The sequence below is a fragment of the Girardinichthys multiradiatus genome, chromosome 8 (genome assembly GCF_021462225.1).
Source record: "Girardinichthys multiradiatus isolate DD_20200921_A chromosome 8, DD_fGirMul_XY1, whole genome shotgun sequence".
NCBI lineage: Eukaryota > Metazoa > Chordata > Actinopteri > Cyprinodontiformes > Goodeidae > Girardinichthys > Girardinichthys multiradiatus.
The window spans coordinates 25,939,347-25,958,754 of NC_061801.1; the positions used below are offsets into that span (position 1 = coordinate 25,939,347).

The following is a 19,408-nucleotide window of genomic DNA, read 5'->3' on the forward strand; positions in this document are numbered from 1 at the left end:
GTTATTTTTCACAGTTTACCCACAGCTTTTGCCACTGTGGTCCACCATGGATCCTCCTCCTTCCTGTTTATTGACCAATAGTAGAGGAGCTGGAGAGAAAAAGGCAGCCCTCCTCATTTGCATAATGAAGGAGAAATGAATACGGTAAAGGAAAAAGAGAGACAAGGAAATGTAAAAAGAACAAAGGCATGTGTAAGGAAAAGGAAAAAGAAAATATATAAATTTCTTGATGAAAACGCATGTCTAAGGAAAAGGAAAAACCAATATATATATATTTCTGCTTTTATTTTTAATTTTGTCAGGATCGGTCCTCCATACAAGTCTGCTCATACAGAATAAGCAGGGAGCTCATTTTCTAGTGATGTCTCAGTCATTCTCTCACTTCACACACGTTCACACACTCTGGCCAACCAGGTGGTACAGCACCGTTTCCTGGTCCACATGAGAGCTTATTTCGTTATCTCTCAGACACCAAAGCTTATGCACAGTAGAGTTTATTCAGTGAGCTAGGGTCTGTTAGCTTAGCATGTTAGCTTAGCATGTAGGATGTAGCAGTCAAAGTCTGTCAGTCTAATGTGTCCCCTGTCACTTCAGTCAGCTCACTTATCGACTCTCGCACATCCACACTGGCCAGTTGATGTTACACTTTTATCTTTATACAGCTGTTTACTCAAAAATAATAAAAAGGAGCAGGCGGATTTTAAACCTTTTTCTTTAAGAAGGTTAGAGAGGCCTTTTAAACTCGTATCAGTCCCCCCGGCAGTCTCTTTTGACCGTTCTTATGGAATGGTCAGGACCCGACAAACCTTACCCGGGTATGCGCATCTATATCCCTGCGTGTTTACTTTCAAAGAAGTGGGCGGCCATTTATCGTTGTAATGTGTGTCGATGAGCATTCTTATCCTATTCTAACAAAAGGGAAACATTAGAACTTATACTTTATAGTACTATGGTATAAATGGGAAAAACAGCTATGAGTCATATTAATAAAGGTTATTCCTAACAGACCCATGGCTCAGGTGGGAGAATCTGTCAATCGTTGAAGCACAAATCTGGATTTTATGAAGGAGTGGCCAAAAGAAAGTCATAATTAGTTAGCACTGTTAGCAGGTCGCCACAAGCCATGTGAGGGGCTCAGCAAATGCCTGGTAGAAGGTGTTCTGGTCAAATAAGAATAGAATGAAACATTTTGACTTATACAAATAATTATGTGCTGACTAAAACTAACACTGCATATCAGCCTGGGCACACCATACCTATGGGGAAACACGGGGATGGTAAGTAAGATTTCTTTCACAAGGACTGGGAAAATATTCACAAGACGGGAAGATGACAAAGAGTCTAATACAAGAGAACCCTGGAAGAAAACCTGTTAGAGGCACCAGAAGTCGAGGGACTGAGGAGGAGGTTTCCCTTCCAGGAGGAAAACAACCCTAAACATACAATCAGAGCCACAATGGAATGCTCCATATTCAGTCTAGCTGATCTTGAGCTGTTTTGTGCAGAAAAACTAGAGAATGAATTCAGTCTCCAGATGTGTAAAACTGGGAGAGGTATTTACAACCCAGTGTACCACCTTGCTCTTTATTTTGTAATACATACCTTTGAGCATGTTTGCTGTGTAGACCGAAGAGTAAAGAGGGCTAAAACAGGTTTAGTGCATATTTCCCTGATAAGAAAAACCACCAAACCTTATATAGTACACTTTAAAGTAAACCTGAGGACAAATTGAACAAAGGCCAAATGTTGCTAAAACATATTAAAACTACATGTATATAATTAGTGTGCCTTTAAATTAGAGCAACATTGCTTTATTCTCTTCTAAACAAATATGTCTACAGACATGGCCGGTTCTAGACAGAGGCCAGTGCCCATGGACAACTGGTCTTAGCCCCTGTACTGAAGACATAATTCTAAATTAATGTCTTATGATGATATGTGCTGGCACAGAAATTGTAACTGATTGCTCCCTTGGACCAATTTTATTTTTCACCTTTACAGTTTTACTTGAACATTGAATAAAACTTAAGGTGTTCCACTTTTAGTTCAGCCATATTGAGATATGATCACAGTTTTCAACTGCTAGATCAGGGGTCTGCAACCTGCAGCTCCAGAGCCACAAGTGGCTCTGTGGCTCACTTAATATATTAAACGATGAAATTTTGCCCTATTTTATTTTTTTTTTTCGTTTCATGAAAATACATTGACCCCCGGGTAAATTTGATCTAGAACCGCCACTGTCTACAGAAAAGCCTGTTTTTATATATCTCAAGCCTCTAGTGGCTTTAAAAATTTTAATTTGTTTCACAGCAGAAAATCCACAAATTAAACAGTTTTTCAATCATCAGAACCAGTCGCCCTGCCAGCCATAGCCAGTGCCTCTTCTCTCCTCATGGTTGTATTTGTTTTGCTGGAGTCAGAACACGCCCCTCAGCACCACATGGTCCAGCTGGGCTCTGCTTCTGTTGGCTGGAAGCAGGGGACTGTGGGAGTTCGGTAAATACAGCTCTCTGCTCCACTAACGTCCACTCAGCTGCCTGCAGCCGTAACTGTGCGTTGGTGTGTCGGTATAAAACCCAGGAGGAGGCTGCTTTTTAGTTTTACAGTCTGCTTCCCCAGCTCTACAACAGGAATCTGCTGCTAGCTCGCGTTAGCTAACTGTGTTTGAAAATGAACGGCCATCTGAACGGTTTTTACAGCGACTCGCTTCACGATGAAGATTGCTTCCTCTTCACCTCCGAGTCAGTCGGAGAAGGTCACCCCGGTAAGTTTTAACAAGCTACGGCCAGTCTGTGCAGAGAGCCGTCCATTGTACTGACCCAGATAGTTAGCCTAGCATCCCGTTAGCTTCTCAAACAAGGTCATGTGGCTGCTTGTTGTCACCATGTCTGCTCATGATTATTATTTACTTCTAATTGTCTTTTAAACACAACAAATGTATTAAAAGTCTGAATTGGCAATAGAGTGTAAACAAGAATTAACAAATAAAACAAAAAAGTGAGAGAAATGTGTTGGAGCAGGAAACTAGGAAGATAAAACTGACTGCCTTTGTGGATAGCTTTATTCCTTCATCCGGCTAAAAGCTAAGCTAAAAAAAGCTGATTGTACTTCTTCCAGGAGCGGTTTTCACTCACTATGCATCTTCATTTAAGAGCAATTAGTTGTATTTTTGCGGTCGGGAGACAGTATTTTTAGACTAATTTGAGAGTCCAGATTGTGCAGTAGCAGGAATGCAGCTAAGTGCTGAAGCCAGCACACATGTCAGGACTTGTGGTGCCTGTCAATCATGTTTTCTTCATACAGTCTGTTTTTAGCACATGAATAAAATGTTGTTTCATGGCTTTTTATGAGGTTTGATTTCCCCATGATGTGCAACATCTATAAAATATAGATTAGTCAGACCAGGACTCAGTAGCTTTGCCTTGAGCTGCACGACATGGGGAAAAGTATATATCACCACATTTTGTATTGAATGGCTTTGATAATTATCACCAGGGGTGAAAGTGAGCCGGTACGGTCCGGTACTGCGTACCACTAAAAGATCCTGTGCCGGTACACAGTACCGGGAAGAGGGTAGAACGGCTGTCTGCTATGAAGCCGTCATCCAGAACCAGTTACGGCTGCATAAACCACGAGCACACAAAGAAGATCAGATCCGCTACCAATAGGCAGTCTAAAACACGACTTAATCTATTTATAAATATAGCTTTTTGCCCCTCATTCCAAATAGTTTCTGAACTGTTCTGCTATGCTGGAGCCTCAATGCTCTTGCTTTGCTTCTCTCCCCCCTGAGCTCGAGGTTTTTGTGAACGGCCAGCCTTTAAAACGAGCAGCGCTACGTTTAATGTCTGTCTGCTCGCTGCTAAATACCCCAGTTAAAAGCAAATGGAGAGTAACTAGCTGTGTTTCATGTTATTTTGCTTAATTACAACAACAGTGGGCCCACCACCTGCAGGGGGAACCGTGAGGGACCGGTGCAAAGAGGATTGGGTGGCGGACGAAGGTGGAGACCTCAACGGCCCGATCCCCGGATGCTTAGGCTGGCTCTAGGGACGTGGAATGTCACCTCGCTGGGGGGGAAGGAGCCTGAGCTTGTGTGGGAGGTCGAGAGATATCGACTAGAAATAGTCGGGCTCGCCTCCACGCACAGCGTGGGCTCTGGAACCCATCTCCTTGAGAGGGGTAGGACTCTGTTCTACTCTGGAGTGGCCCACGGGGAGAGGCGGCGGGCTGGTGTGGGTTTGCTTGTTGCCCCCCAGCTCAGCTGTCTCATGTTGGGGTTTACCCCAGTGGATGAGAGGGTCGTATTCCTGCGCCTTCGGGTTGGGGAGAGGTCTCTAACTATCATTTCGGCCTACGAGCCGAGTGGTAGTGCGGAGTACCCGGCCTTCTTGGCGTCCCTGTCGGGGGTGCTGGATAGTGCCCCTCCTGGGGACTCCATTATTCTGCTGGGGGACTTCAACGCCCACGTGGGAAACGACGGCGACACCTGGAGAGGCGTGATCGGGAGGAATGGGCTCCCCGATCTGAATCAGAGTGGTGTTTTGTTATTGGACTTCTGTGCTAGTCACGGATTGTCCATAATGAAAACCAAGTTCAAACATAAGGGTGTCCATCAGTGCACTTGGCACCAGGACACCCTAGGCAGGAGGTCGATGATCGACTTTGTTGTCGTATCATCAGACCTTCAGCCGCATGTTTTGGACACTCGGGTGAAGAGAGGGGCTGAGCTGTCCACTGATCACCACCCGGTGGTGAGTTGGATCCGCTGGAAGAGGAGAAAGACGGACAGACTTGGCAGGCCCAAGCGCATAGTGAGGGTCTGCTGGGAACGTCTGGCGGACCCCTTGGCTAGGGATGTATTCAAGTCTCACCTCCGGGAGAGCTTCGACCAGATCCCGGGGGATGTTGGAGACATAGAGTCCGAGTGGACCATGTTCTCTGCATCTATTGTCGATGCTGCTGCCCGTAGCTGCGGCCGTAAGGTCTGCGGTGCCTGTCGTGGCGGCAATCCCAGAACCCAGTGGTGGACACCGGCAGTAAGGGACGCTGTCAAGATTGTATCTTTTTCAGTACCAATTTAAACAACAAATTATGAAAAGTAATAAAACATTAATAGTTAAAATTAAACACTAATTTTCAATTACTTTCTCAACTGTCAATACGTTGATGTACAAATCACAATTGCAGCATTGTTTAAAAGTGCAAATATGTCTTTTGTTTATACAACCAGAAAATAATGTTTGACATTTCTTCTTCATCTTGTGAAAATGCTGTTATATTGGTGACTCCTGTTTGGACACGTGTTGTCTGAATTTTAAAGCCTACCTTCATCATTTTTATGGACATCTTATGTTTTTCAATAAATGTTTGAAATTGTTTAGTTGCCCAGTGATCCTTTTACCCTAATTACAGATTCATAAAAGTACAGTTTGATTTGTTCAGCCTTTCATTATATGTATAAAAATACTCATTTATAACAGTGCAACGTTATTGGAAATCATCTGATTGTGATAATATTGTGCAATATTTGGAAGACAATATCAAAGATAAACATGACACTTCCTTATTTTTCTAATTTGTCATAAAAATGCACCCAACAGGCTGAATTATTATAGTTATTCAAAGCATTAATTATTGACCAAAAGTACTTAATTCCATGCACACTAATATTGTAATGATGATAAATTTGGGATATATTGTGCAGCCCACAAATTACGACAGAACCGTACCTGGACTGAAGATACCTGGCTGTGTATTAACGAATTGTTCTAAGTATTGCTCAAAAAAATAAAATGTTGATTATTACAGTTATAATTAATATACGTTTTCTATTATTTTGATTCTCATACATGACAGCAAAAAAATTTAAATAAATACCCACCAAATTTAGCTGTAGTTTTTAAGGCTTATTGCATTAAAAACCATTCAGTTTTACCCTCTTTATAAAGTAAGTATAGCAGGCAGGTTTTTAGCTGGCTTTTTAGTTAATTGCTTTTAGCTTCCAACTGTATTCACAGAAGTAGTTTGTCTTTCTTCTAAATGTAGTGGAGTGCAGTATCCCTTTTTTCAGCCATCTGACCAACAGTGCACAGCAACAGGTTGGGGAGAGGCAGCGGTGTTAAACTCAGTTCTCCATACAGCCAGAGATTAAGTCCATTCTTTGACATCTAAACAGGCTTCAGACTGGAGGAAGTGTATGACATGAAATCGTTGAAGCTTTTAAACCATAAGTGTAACTAAATAAGGATTTCACAAGTCACCGTGTGCTTTTTAAAGCATCTATTTTTAAGGTTGAGAAATTTAGCTCAAATTTGACTTCAAGTATTTTAGATTTTAAACTAGAGTTTTTCAGAGGTAGTTCTGACAGCAGTAAAGTAACTCCATTCTGGAACTGAATGCGAATTTATATTTTCTGTTTTACTCTGTTTGACAGATGTTGCTGCGTTTGATCAGGAAATGGCTTTCAGCGAAGGTTTATAAAAAGAGGCAACGTTAAAAGATTCATAAATATACAGTTTTGTACATAATCATTTTGTAAATGCAAGCTGTGGGTCGGTTGCACCTGTCAGCTTCTCGCTTTCACAATACACCAGCTCTGCTGCTAAGGATAATAGGCTTACCACTACTTCTAAGTACTGGACAGACTACTCGCCCATCTGTGAGTGTAAATAAGTAAAATCAATGCCTTTTATTTGCAACGCAGACTTTTTATTTACGAATATTGGGTAGAATTATCTGTAACACATCGGGGTGTGTTTGGATGCTGTCAGTTTAAATTTACAACCAAATACAAACCCTGGACCTTGGTGCAATGTTTGCAGTTTCACTAACAATGCATTGGTTAATGTCACACACATCTAAATGGACCTAGAGATGAGATGATTCACGCTGTAGCAGAAACAACTCTGGATCAGTTCATCCACTCACTAATCCCTAGGTCCATTTCGTATCCTTGTACTTGTCAACCGCGAATAGGTTTAATTCTTTCGGAGATAAATAACCATATAAAAGCCCAACTCTCGCTTTTAATTTACTTTAAATTGTATATTCTGAAAGTTTTACATTAAACCTTATTTCCATTGATCGTGGTTCTGATCTTTGTTTGGGCCAGTTGGCTTTTATGAAATATGACAGATCAAATAAAAATAACCCTGGGGGACCTTTTCTACTGGCAGATGATATTTATCAGAGTCACATAACTACATTTCCCTGCTGTACAGTATGACTAGACTGTAGAAAATTGCATTAAATCGTCAAAAACCGGAAAGGACACAGCTATTGTCAGCTGTGCATCCTCCTAAATTTAAAGGTAAACACTCTGATAAAGAACTGCTGCGTCACAAAAGACCACATGTGATAATTGCGATGGCTGCAACACTTTTATTGCTGAGGTTTCGTTTTTTAATCAAAGATGGTTTGTGTGCACATGCTCCTATCACACGGAGAAAGGTTCATGTTTACATCAAACTCATCTGTTTTTAATATGTAAAGAATTCAAAAGATCTGCTTAATTAAAATTGTTTGATTCAGTAATAGTTTGTCAGACGACATAATTAAAGCAAGAACTTTCGGTTTCCCACAGATTTTCTCATATTTTTCCTAAAACACTTGTTCCACAGATAAGATTTGTGACCAGATCAGCGACGCTGTGTTGGATGCTCACCTGAGACAAGACCCCGATGCCAAAGTAGCATGCGGTACGTATTTGGACATCAAATCGATCCTTGGAGGTGGTTCTTTAAAGAACCGCAGTGTGCAAACATGCTTTTAGACCAGCTGAGAACAAACCTGGTGCTGCTCTCATTCAGGGAGAGGTTTTCAGATGTTTCTTAGGATGATTACTCAGAAATAATTTTCATCTTAAAAAATATTGAACCATCATATCTAAACCTAATTATAGGTGGAAGGTCCCCTTTGTTTGTTTTCTGGTTCCATGAAATGACTGTTTGCCTTGTAGCTGAATTCACCAGGGATGCAGATGATGAAAGCGGTAAAAGCTTTCAGGTTTCAGTAAGGTGGTCCTTAATGGGCCCGATGCATAAAGTGCATATTGTTTACTGTTTGTGGTTTTGAGCATCTCATCATTTTTATCTGAATAGCACTGAAATATTTGATCAGCATTGTTATCCTACTTTTTTTTTTTTGTCTAACTATATCTGCACATCTTCAATATCTTACTGATGTAGAGTAAGGGTGTTGTTTACACACACAAATAGATTTATCTCTTACACTAAATGTTTTTTGTTTGTCCCCAGAGACTGTAGCTAAGACAGGGATGATCCTGCTTGCTGGGGAGATCACCTCCAGAGCCAGCGTTGACTATCAGAAGGTTGTCAGGGAGACAATCAAGGAAATTGGCTATGACGACTCCTCCAAAGGTACACTTATAGAGCAAGAAAGCTGCTTGTTTGGTTCAGATTAAGTCCCATGCTGTTAATTACTTAGTTTATATTTCGAAATCAGTTGAGTCTTGTGGTAAAGAGATTGTTTCATTATAGCTTTTAAAATGTGGCAATTTAAACCTGGAATATCTGGTTCTGGTGAACAAATATAGATTTGTTTTATTGATTTTTATTTACTCACCAGCCAAACAGGCAGAGCTCTTTCTTTCACTGAACTACACAGCCTGCTGTTTTTAAAAGAGACCTAAATCTGCTTCATACATTTAGGACTGGGTGTCCTTTTCTCCAAATATAAACAAAGACAGCTGCTTTAAAGTGAAGTCTCAAAGTGGGCAATGGGCTCAACAAATGGTAAATGACAACTTCTAAGCTAATTTTGGTCCGATTTGGATGGGACTGATCCATTGTCAAGTCAAAGATCAAACTGTGTCAGAGTGATGTGTGGTAGTGCAAGATTTCAGGTGATACGTTTTAACATGTTTTTATTAATGATTTTTCTTCATCAATTTAAGATGCTGATTGCTCAGCATGCTAAAGGCAGCACAAATAGTTTAACCGCCGTCTTCCACAGAAAATAATAAAATCACACTGTCTGGAGGGAGAATACTGTAAAACAAAAAGTTTTAGCTTTTTAAATGGGACCTCTTTGATTGAGCTCAGGATTTCTCAGGAAGATAGATGTTATGAATGGTAATAATGTTACAATATCAATCTGAACTATGCCTGAAAATAATTGTTGATGCTCTAAGTAGAACATTAAATACCAGACAATCTCCTTACATCCATGTAAGTAGATTTATACAGTCTGTGGCTGCAGATCTCTACTCTAATTGCTCACAGAAACACTGGTTTTCTGCATTTAACTTTTTTTTTGCCATGAGTGGTTAAGTTGATTTGTTTCCCCAAGGCATGTCTGTATGCAGCTGTACCAAGATGTACAAGCGGATTTCTAGAGGGAAGGTTTTTGGACTGTAGGATCCTTCAGAACAAAGGTGGGCTGTGGTGGAGTGATCCATTGAGATGAGTTTGTCCTTGACCAGCTCTGCTTTACAGCCCCAAAAATGCAACATTAACTCGTTCAGCGCAGTTCTGCACAATATTGCACTGAACAGTCGGACTTTAATTAAAATCGTCTGCAGCATAATGAAAGACAGAACTACAGGCATCTAAGGGCTGTCCCTCATGCAGCACTTTTTCACAAGTTGCGGGGGTAGCAGACTCAGCAGAGACACCCAGACGTCCCTCTCCCCAGACACCTCCTCCAGCTCCTCTGGGGGGAGCCCAAGGCGTTCCCAGGCCAGTCGAGAGACATAGTCCCTCCAGCGTGTCCTGGGCCTCCTCCCGGTGGGACGTGCCTGGAACACCTCCCGAGGAAGGCGTCCAGGAGGCATCCGATATAGATGCCCGAGCCACCTCAACTGGTTCCTCTCGATGTGGAGGAGCAGCGAGCCCTTCCCGGATGGCGGAGCTCCTCACCCTATTTCTAAGGGAGTGCCCGGCCACCCTACGGAGGAAGCTCATTTCAGCCGCTTGTATCCGGGATCTCGTTCTTTCGGTCATGACCCAAAGTTCATGGCCATAGGTGAGGGTAGGACCGTAGACCGACCGGTAAATCGAGAGCTTCACTTTTCGGCTCAGCTCTCTTTTCACCACAACGGACAGGCAGCCGCACCGATCCGTCTCTCGATCTCCAGCTTCATTCTTCCCTCACTCGTGAACAAGACCCCGAGATACTTAAACTCCTCCACTTGAGGCAGGAACTCCCCTCCAACCTGAAGAGGACAAGCCACCCTTTTCCGGTCGAGAACCATGGCCTCGGACTTGGAGGAGCTGATCCTCATCCCAGCCGCTTCACACTCGGCTGCGAACCGCCACAGCGCATGCTGTAGGTCTTGGCTAGAGGGGGCCAGCAGGACCACGTCATCTGCAAAAGAAAAGACGAAATCCACTGGTCCCCAAACCAGACCCCCTCCGGCCCTTGGCTGCACCTAGAAATCCTGTCTATAAAAGTTATGAACAGGACTGGTGACAAAGGGCAGCCCTGCCGGAGTCCAACATGCACCGGGAACAGGTCCGACTTAGTGCCGGCAATGCGGACCAAACTCCTGCTCCGCTCGTACAGGGACCGGATGGCCCCTAATAAAGGGCCCCCGATTCCATACTCCTGGAGCACCCCCCACAGGGCATCATGAGGGACACAGTCAAATGCTTTCTCTGGGTCCACAAAACACACGTGAACCGGTTGGGCAAACTCCCATGAACCCTAGAGCACCCTGTAGAGGGTATAGAGCTGGTCCAGTGTTCCACGGCCGGGACGAAAACCACACTGCTCCTCCTGAAGCCGAGGTTCGACTATCGGCTGGACTCTCCTCTCCAATACCCTGGCGTAGGCCTTACCAGGGAGGCTGAGGAGTGTGATCCCCCTGTAGTTGGAACACACCCTCCGGTCCACTTCTTATGAAGGGGGACCACCACCCCAGTCTGCCAGTCCAGAGGCACTGTCCCCGACCGCCACGCAATGTTGAAGAGGTGAGTCAACCATGACAGCCCTACAACATCCAGAGACTTGAGGTACTCAGGGCGGATCTCATCCACCTCCGAAGCCTTGCCACCGCGGAGCTTTTTAACCACCTCGGTGACTTCAGCCTGGGTGATGAAAGAGTCCAACCCCGAGTCCCCAGCCTCTGTTTCCACCAGGGAATGCGTGATGGCAGGATTGAGGAGATCCTCAAAGTACTCCTTCCACTGCCTGATAATGCCCCAGTTGAGGTCAGCAGCCTCCCACCTCCACTGTAAACAGTGTTGGCGAAGCACTGCTTCTCCCTCCTGAGGCGCCGGACGGTTTGCCAGAATCGCTTAGAGGCCACCCGGTAGTCCTTCTCCATGGCCTCACAGAACTCCTCCCAGGCCTTGCTTTATGTTTGATCTTCTAAATCAAACTTTAATTTTAATATTTATATTTTTTATATTTAATCAGTATTGTGGCTTTTGTCTTGAAAATAAGTCATTTTTCAACCTGTTTACTCTCTAGACAGCTTTGATTTGGGTTGAACCGTACCTGTGTTTCTTAAACTGGGTCTGATTCTCTATTTCTAAATTCAGAACTCTTAGAGGTCTAATAAAGGATCTAATCTAGTAAAGATGCTACAGAAGCAGTTTTACTGTTAAGGGATCTGCATTTAACAAGACCTGACTACTATTTAAAAAGGTCCACAGTAATGTTATCACTAACAAAAAATCCAGAAATTAAAGTCAGGAAAACTGTCTTTTTTTTTTTATAAAAAATGTGATAGAAGGTTGACATTTAAAAAAAATGTACATCACAGAGACATCAATTTCTTATTATCTGGCAAAGTATTGTTTTCAACTCCCTAAAACCACTCAAGATAATTTTGTCCCCATCTGCAGCCATCTTTCTCCTGAAAAATGAGTTTAATCAACAGTTCTTAACCAGGTTCTTTGTAGGCTGCTCAGAGGTGAGATGTTTCTTCCTTCATGAGAGTTTGTCACTTTATTTTACAGGTTTTGACTATAAGACCTGCAATGTGCTGGTGGCTTTGGAGCAGCAGTCTCCTGACATTGCTCAGGGCGTTTATCTCGACCGTAAAGAAGAGGACGTTGGTGCCGGTGATCAGGTTTGTATTCCGACTGACAAATCTCATCAGCTTGTTTTGACCTCAGTCATCCTGGGACTGGTGTCTGCTTCTCTGACAGGGTCTCATGTTTGGCTATGCCACCGATGAGACTGAGGAGTGCATGCCCCTCACCATCGTCTTGGCTCACAAGCTCAACGCGAAGATGGCCGAGTTGCGTCGTGATGGAACGCTGCCGTGGGTCCGACCCGACTCCAAAACTCAGGTTAGGCAAGCAGGGTTAGCCCGCAACCCTACAGAGTAAAGAACTGGCTGGTTACCTTTATTATTTTTTAAATGTACGAAATTATGGAAATAAAAAATAAGCATTTGAGTATTTTAAAAATGTTTAAGTATCCAGACTTTATTCTTTGTTTTTATTATCTTAAAACAACATGAATATTAAATAATTTTTACATTGATTTATATATAAATAACATCCTTTATCTTTGGTTCGCGGTATTATAAGTAGAGTTTTTGTCCAAGTCATCAATCATCTTAAATGTGTGTTGTACATTAGTCATAAAGCCCAAATAAAGAAAACTCTCTGATAGCCCTTATTATGTTGCCCAGTCAGAATCCAATTGCAGTATTTCATGATTTGTGAAACATACTGATAATAAACAGTGTCTTTATCAGTTATTGTAAAAGAAAAACAAATAACCTGAAATACTTGTTATAAACCTCTTTATAATGCAGTGCAACCTGTAACCCAACAGTCAAGTTAATTTTGTCAGGTTTAATGTCTAACGCTGAGAGCGCAAAGCGGAGAGGAAAAGAGAAATCCAACATGGTGGTTTTTGCCCCTGTATGGAAGTTCTTATGGGCCAAAACTCTTTAAATAAAGCAGGTCGGTACACAGTCCCAAATACCAAAATCTTAGTGGAAACACTGTTTATGGTAACGATAATTACACTATTAAACCATGAAACATCACATTGTGATGCCATCTAGTGGTTACTTTGGGGCTGTTAGGCTCAGGTTCACATTTCTGCAATTATTGTGAATTTAAGATTTTTTTTCCTTTCCACCGTGTATAAACTGCAGGTAGGATTACACAGGTTGTTGAGATTTTTTTAATACCATTTCATTATTTACGTCTATTTAATATAAAGATGTGATCCCAAACAAAATTTTAAAAGTTTAGCTAAATGCCTTCACTTTTTTATTAATTTAAAAGTAAAGAATTTGTATCTTCATAACATTTAATGTGCCTCCTCTCCTGTCTTAAAAACAGTATTTTATGTAGGAGCTTGTGTGTAATTACAGGATCACTGTTAACTAATTTAATTTGGGTATTTTTGGTGAGACAAGAACTGATTTCCATTTAAAATGTTATTATTGAACAATCTGTTATTGGGTAAAAAAGTGTATTTTGAGTTTCTTACTAATCAGTGTCACTGAATGTTTCTGGATAAGCTTTTTTCTTGTAATTTAGGTACATCATGATAAACAAGTTATGTTTTGCAGTCTAAGATTTTGTCCCTCTGTTATTATTGTCACTTTTAAGATTCTCCCGATGCAAATAAATACAATGATTTATTTAAGTATTGATCTAGGTATTTGAATCAAAGTTATTGATGCTCTAACTAAATAGGATTTAGCTTGAACCCATTAGAACACTTTAAAATTCTTCTTTATCTTCATAAATTACAGGAACATTTTACGCACCACCAGGTTTTGTCCAGCTTTTATTTCTGCAAATGTCGGAAGCAAAAGTCAGAAGAGTTCTGGTCTTTTTCCCATCCAGGTGACCGTTCAGTACAGGCAGGACCGAGGAGCCGTGGTGCCATTACGTGTCCACACCATCGTGATCTCTGTGCAGCACGACGAATGTGTGAGCTTGGACGAGATGCGTCACAGTCTAAAGGAACAGGTGGTGAAAGCCGTGGTTCCCCCTGGGTACCTCGACGACGACACCATCTACCACTTGCAGCCCAGCGGACGTTTTGTCATTGGAGGTCCACAGGTCAGATCTCAGGTTTACGGCTCTAGCACTCCTTGGGTCAGATTAGTGACATGGTGAATTGTACATAGTTCAGTTTAAGAGACCAATTGCTGCAATGCTTCAGTCAAATAACAAGTAAAAAGAAAATAAAAAATAGTTTGTTGTGTAAATTTTATTTTCCCCCCACAGAGTGATGCTGGTTTGACCGGACGTAAGATCATTGTGGACACCTATGGTGGATGGGGAGCCCATGGAGGTGGAGCTTTTTCTGGAAAGGACTACACAAAGGTTGATCGCTCTGCAGCATACGCAGCTCGTTGGGTGGCCAAATCTCTCGTTAAAGCTGGACTCTGCAGACGCGTCTTGGTCCAAGTAAGAAAACACCTCGCATGGCTACGAGTGAAAAAAAACGAACGAACGAAGCAGAAAAGTTATAATATTTAATCAGAAATGTATAAACTTGTAAAATATTTGCGGTTTTAGGTTTCCTATGCTATTGGAGTATCCCATCCTCTGTCTGTTTCCATCTTCCATTACGGGACCTCTCAAAAGAGTGAGAAAGAGCTCTTGGACATCGTGACGAAGAACTTTGACCTGCGTCCAGGAGTTATTGTGAGGTAAACTGGGACATCTGCTTTAGCCTCTCAAAATACAGTACAGACCAAAGGTTTGGACACACCTTCTCATTCAAAGAGTTTTCTTTATTTTCATGACTATGAATATTGTAGCTTCACACTGAAGGCATCAAAACTATGAATTAACACATGTGGAATTAATATACTGAACAAAAAAGTGTGAAACAACTGAAAATATGTCTTATATTCTAGGTTCTTCAAAGTAGCCACCTTTTGCTTTGATTACTGCTCCACACACTCTTGGCATTCTGTTGATGAGCTTCAAGAGGTAGTCACCTGAAATGGTTTTCCAACAGTCTTGAAGGAGTTCCCAGAGATGCTTAGCACTTGTTGGCCCTTTTGCCTTCACTCTGCAGTCCAGCTCACCTCAAACCATCTCGATTGGGTTCAGGTCCGGTGACTGTGGAGGCCAGGTCATCTGGCGCAGCACCCCATCACTCTCCTTCTTGGTCAAATAGCCCTAACACAGCCTGGAGGTGTGTTTGGGGTCATTGTCCAGTTGAAAAATAAATGATAGTCCAAAGAAAAATAAATGATGGTCCAACTTAACGGAAACCAGATGGAATAGCATGCCGCTGCAAGATGCTGTGGTAGCCATGCTGGTTCAGTATGCCTTCAATTTTGAATAAATCCCTAACAGTGTCACCAGCAAAGCACCCCCACACCATCACACCTCCTCCTCCATGCTTCACGGTGGAAACCAGGCATGTAGAGTCCATCTGTTCACCTCTTCTGCGCCGCACAAAGACACGGTGGTTGGAACCAAAGATCTCAAACTTGGACTCATCAGACCAAAGCACAGATTTCCACTGGTCTAATGTCCATTCCTTGTGTTCTTTAGCCCAAACAAGTCTCTTCAGCTTGTTGCCTGTCCTCAGCAGTGGTTTCCTAGCAGCTATTTTACCATGAAGGCCTGATTCACACAGTCTCCTCTTAACAGTTGTTCTAGAGATGTGTCTGCTGCTAGAACTCTGTGTGGCATTGACCTGTTCTCTAATCTGAGCTGCTGTTAACCTGCAATTTCTGAGGCTGGTGACTCGGATGAACTTATCGTCTGCAGCAGAGGTGACTCTTGGTCTTCCTTTCCTCGGGCGGTCCTCATGTGAGTCAGTTTCTTTGTAGCACTTGATGGTTTTTGCAACTGCACTTGGGGACACTTTCAAAGTTTTCCCAATTGTTCGGACTGACTGAACTTAATTTCTTAAAGTAATGATGGCCACTCGTTTTTCTTTACTTAGCTGCTTTTTTCTTGCCATAATACAAATTCTAACATTCTATTCAGTAGGACTATCAGCTGTGTACTGTATCCACCTCCTGCACAACACAACTGATGGTCCCAACCCCATTTATAAGGCTTGAAATCCCACTTATTAAACCTGACAGGGCACACCTGTGAAGTGAAAACCATTTCAGGTGACTACCTCTTGAAGCTCATCAACAGAATGCCAAGAGTGTGTGGAGCAGTAATCAAAGCAAAAGGTGGCTACTTTGAAGAACCTAGAATATAAGATATATTTTCAGTTGTTTCACACTTTTTTGTTCAGTATATAATTCCACATGTGTTAATTCATAGTTTTGATACCTTCAGTGTGAAGCTACAATATTCATAGTCATGAAAATAAAGAAAACTCTTTGAATGAGAAGGTGTGTCCAAACCTTTGGTCTGTACTGTATGTCAGTTAAATTATCAGCTTCATGCTTTTAAGCAAGAAGTTGATGATCTCTATAAAAACCAGATTGTGGGTCATTTCCTTTTTCACATTTTTTTAAGCTAAAGTTAATCTTTTGGTGCAATTTTCCATGTAAAAAGATAAAAATTCCACAAATATAAACTTTGGCTCTTAGTGCTTTACTAGAAAATGTCAAAAAACTCAATTCATTAAGCTTTGGCGCTCCAAATCTTCCCCCTGTCATTATTGTAGCTCAACTCTGAGCAGCTTCTAGTATTAAAAGATGCTTCAGGAAAGAAGAACACCAAACCTCGTGAAACTGTTTCCAATTTCTACAATACCATTGAGTAAGACGGCATGTAACAGGAACTGCAGAGGTCAAGATCGGGTCGAAAAGACAGAGGTCTTGTCAAGATAACCGACTGGAAGATTTCCAGACCAGCAAATCAAAATCCTGCTTGCTTGATTGATCAGCCTCAGGATCTTATTTAATTATTCATGGGGACTTTTTAATGCGCTGAAGTCTTTATTGTTATTATTGTGGTTATTTTGTGAGTACAGCGAAAGCACATTTGAATTAAAAGCATGCTGGATTGAATGAAGAAAGCTCTACCTAAACTGATAAGTTGGAGGTGGCTTGTTCCTACTTTGACCTTGTGTCGCAGTGAGTAGCAAGAAAAATAATGGCTCCAGTTAATGTCAAGCAAATGTCTCAGCATACCAGTAATCTGTCTATTCCCTCAATAGGGTTTTAAATGCTGCATACATGCACTAAAGAATCAACTATTGAGCAGAATCGGACAATTTTCAGCTCAATGGGCTCTATATTCTCAATATTAAACATGCAATCAAGCTGTTCTGTATCTTGCAGATTTCATTTTTCATAATTTGCTTGTGTTTGTCTCGAAGGGACCTTGACCTGAAGAAGCCCTTGTACCAGCGCACGGCCTCCTACGGTCACTTTGGTCGTGACATGTTCTCATGGGAGGTGCCCAAGAATCTGAAATACTGATACACCCTGTTCTCTGTTGCACTTCCCCATCCTGCAGATAAACATCTTTGTTCGTCCCTTTTTTCCCATTCCCTCCTCCTCTTCTTCACTTTTGTTTGGCATCGTACCATCAAACTATATAGGCTTTGTCAAACTGTTTGCAAAGTTACAATTATTTCCCTTGCAACGAAATAATTTTTACTCATTTTGTATTAAAAATTGATTTTTTTTTAAAGGTGGATTTCAACTTCAGGTAATGCTAATAGTTATCCAACATCTCACTGCAGTATAGATTAGGGAGCGAGCCCTTTCATGCTCTTCCATGTTGTTTTGCTTTTATCACAGTAAAAAGTCACGTTCCTTTTTATCTTTTCCCCAACCCTCAATGTTGCAAATGAAAATCAGCCAACATAGTTTTGTATTTAGTTGTGTGTGCAGTTCCTTCATGCCATTATTCTTTCTGACGTTTTATAGAGAAGTCAGAAGCTGCTAATCACCTTATGGTTATGTTGGACCGCAGAGTGATTTCTGTATTTTGTAGATATTTATTTTCTAGGTTTAAATGTCATTAAGATGTTCTAAACTACATTCAATGTGTTGACAAAGATAAAGGCACAAAGATCACAGTATTTCTGAAGGCAAAAGCCCTCCATCACCCTCTGATCCAATTACTGGCTCTGTCCCACAGCAGCTCAATGCACAGATTATTTATGCTGCGGGACCGGTCAATGTTATCAGCAGGGACGCAGCTTTTGAGCTCCCCTCAGTCCTGTTGAGTGCACAGGTATGTAGGAAGATCAGGTGCAGAGAGGACCAAGCAGCACCCTGTTGGTGTACTGAATGTATTACTCCCCATGTTCTCAACAGTTGGTGGTGCTAAGAAGTACCAAAAGTGGATCAGACTTTGGTGGTGAATGTCTGAACTCTCAGCTTTAATTTTAAAGGACGTTTGCTAAACAAAATCTAATCTTCTCCGCCCCAATGAATGCATGGAATTGCTGGATTTTCACAGATTACCCCTCTTTTCTCTTAATGGTAGGAAAGTGTTTAAATGTTCCAGATGCTCTAAAGATATCGACTCAACACCTGATTGCCCTAAAATCTCCAGTGACTAAGATCCTTGTCGTTGGTCTATATCATACATCTAGGTGGTGCTCTGTCACTGTAAAAATACTGAAGTTAGGACCAATAATGAGATTCTCAACAGTATAACATTGAATAGATGCACCCCAGTTTCAGTATTTACACAAAAAAGTGAACAAATGGGTAATATTATCCAGTTGCCCCAATTACCCCAACTGCTGCCAAAATAATTCAGCATAATGTGACATGTGTTTTTGACCTTTTAAGGCAAAAATAAACCCTACATCAGTGTACAGCAACAGGTTTGGGAGGGACAGTGCTGTGTTACTTTTTGCTCTTTACAGCTGAAGAAACCCCTGGAACTTTAAAAGGTTTTGTAAACTGTATGAGGGGAAAATCTTGAGCAGTTTTTAAACCTGATATACCTCGATACAATAAACGGTCCAAGCCTGTGCTAAGAAAACCTCACATGGATTTTTAGAGTCTTTCCAGTTATTTGATGGATTTGCTTGAGGTCAGATATTATTTATTTTACAGCAGATTTGCTTTCTGAAGCTCAGACAAATAATTGGTTGGTGTTGTACAGAGAAACCAGCCCGTTTACATCGTCTGCAGCTTTTTGTTACATCTGAAGTGTCTGTCCTTGTTTGCTAAATGTATGAGAAGTGCCTTTTCTCGTTTGCTGCAAATGAACCTAAATTCAATTTGTTACCTTCTTGTCTCTTTCTTCTCTCACCTGAATTTTCCTCAATTAAAAACTCATGAGTCTGACTTGTTTGTTCCAAGTGTGCATTGAGGTTCTTCTTTCAAGTGGTGACCAAACGTTTATAAAAAAAAGACCAGCGAGAACATGAAAGCAGAACTGAGTCTGTCAAAGTGGTCACTTCCTCTAGCAAAACATAACGACAAAAATAGTTTCCATTCTAGGTTTAACTATCACTTCTCTCAGCAAACACCCAAGTTATCATACTTGAATTCATATTTACTTTCGGGTACAAAAGCCTTAATGTTGGAACTACAACTGTTTTCAGAAACATTATTTCA

The 19,408-nt window shown here is 41.6% G+C and overlaps 1 protein-coding gene across 1 annotated transcript; it reads left to right on the forward strand.

Moving 5' to 3' along the window:
* The first annotated feature begins 2,449 nt into the window (after nucleotides 1–2,449).
* Nucleotides 2,450–19,135, forward strand: mat2aa (methionine adenosyltransferase II, alpha a). The gene is made up of 9 exons (XM_047372933.1): nucleotides 2,450–2,764; nucleotides 7,623–7,700; nucleotides 8,259–8,381; nucleotides 11,928–12,040; nucleotides 12,120–12,263; nucleotides 13,788–14,006; nucleotides 14,175–14,357; nucleotides 14,469–14,602; nucleotides 17,200–19,135. Exons 1-9 carry the CDS (start codon nucleotides 2,671–2,673, stop codon nucleotides 17,300–17,302), a joined length of 1,191 nt encoding a protein of 396 aa, XP_047228889.1. The 5' UTR covers nucleotides 2,450–2,670; the 3' UTR covers nucleotides 17,303–19,135.
* The last annotated feature ends 273 nt before the right edge of the window (nucleotides 19,136–19,408 follow it).

What these genes read in the sequence shown, in the direction of transcription:
- mat2aa (XM_047372933.1), top strand. Translation starts at nt 2,671, where the DNA reads ATGAACGGCCATCTGAACGGTTTTTACAGCGACTCGCTTCACGATGAA. An exon ending in CTATGACGACTCCTCCAAAG is followed by an intron (nt 8,382 to 11,927) that starts GTACACTTATAG and finishes TTTATTTTACAG; the next exon opens with GTTTTGACTATAAGACCTGC. An exon ending in ACGTTGGTGCCGGTGATCAG is followed by an intron (nt 12,041 to 12,119) that starts GTTTGTATTCCG and finishes CTTCTCTGACAG; the next exon opens with GGTCTCATGTTTGGCTATGC.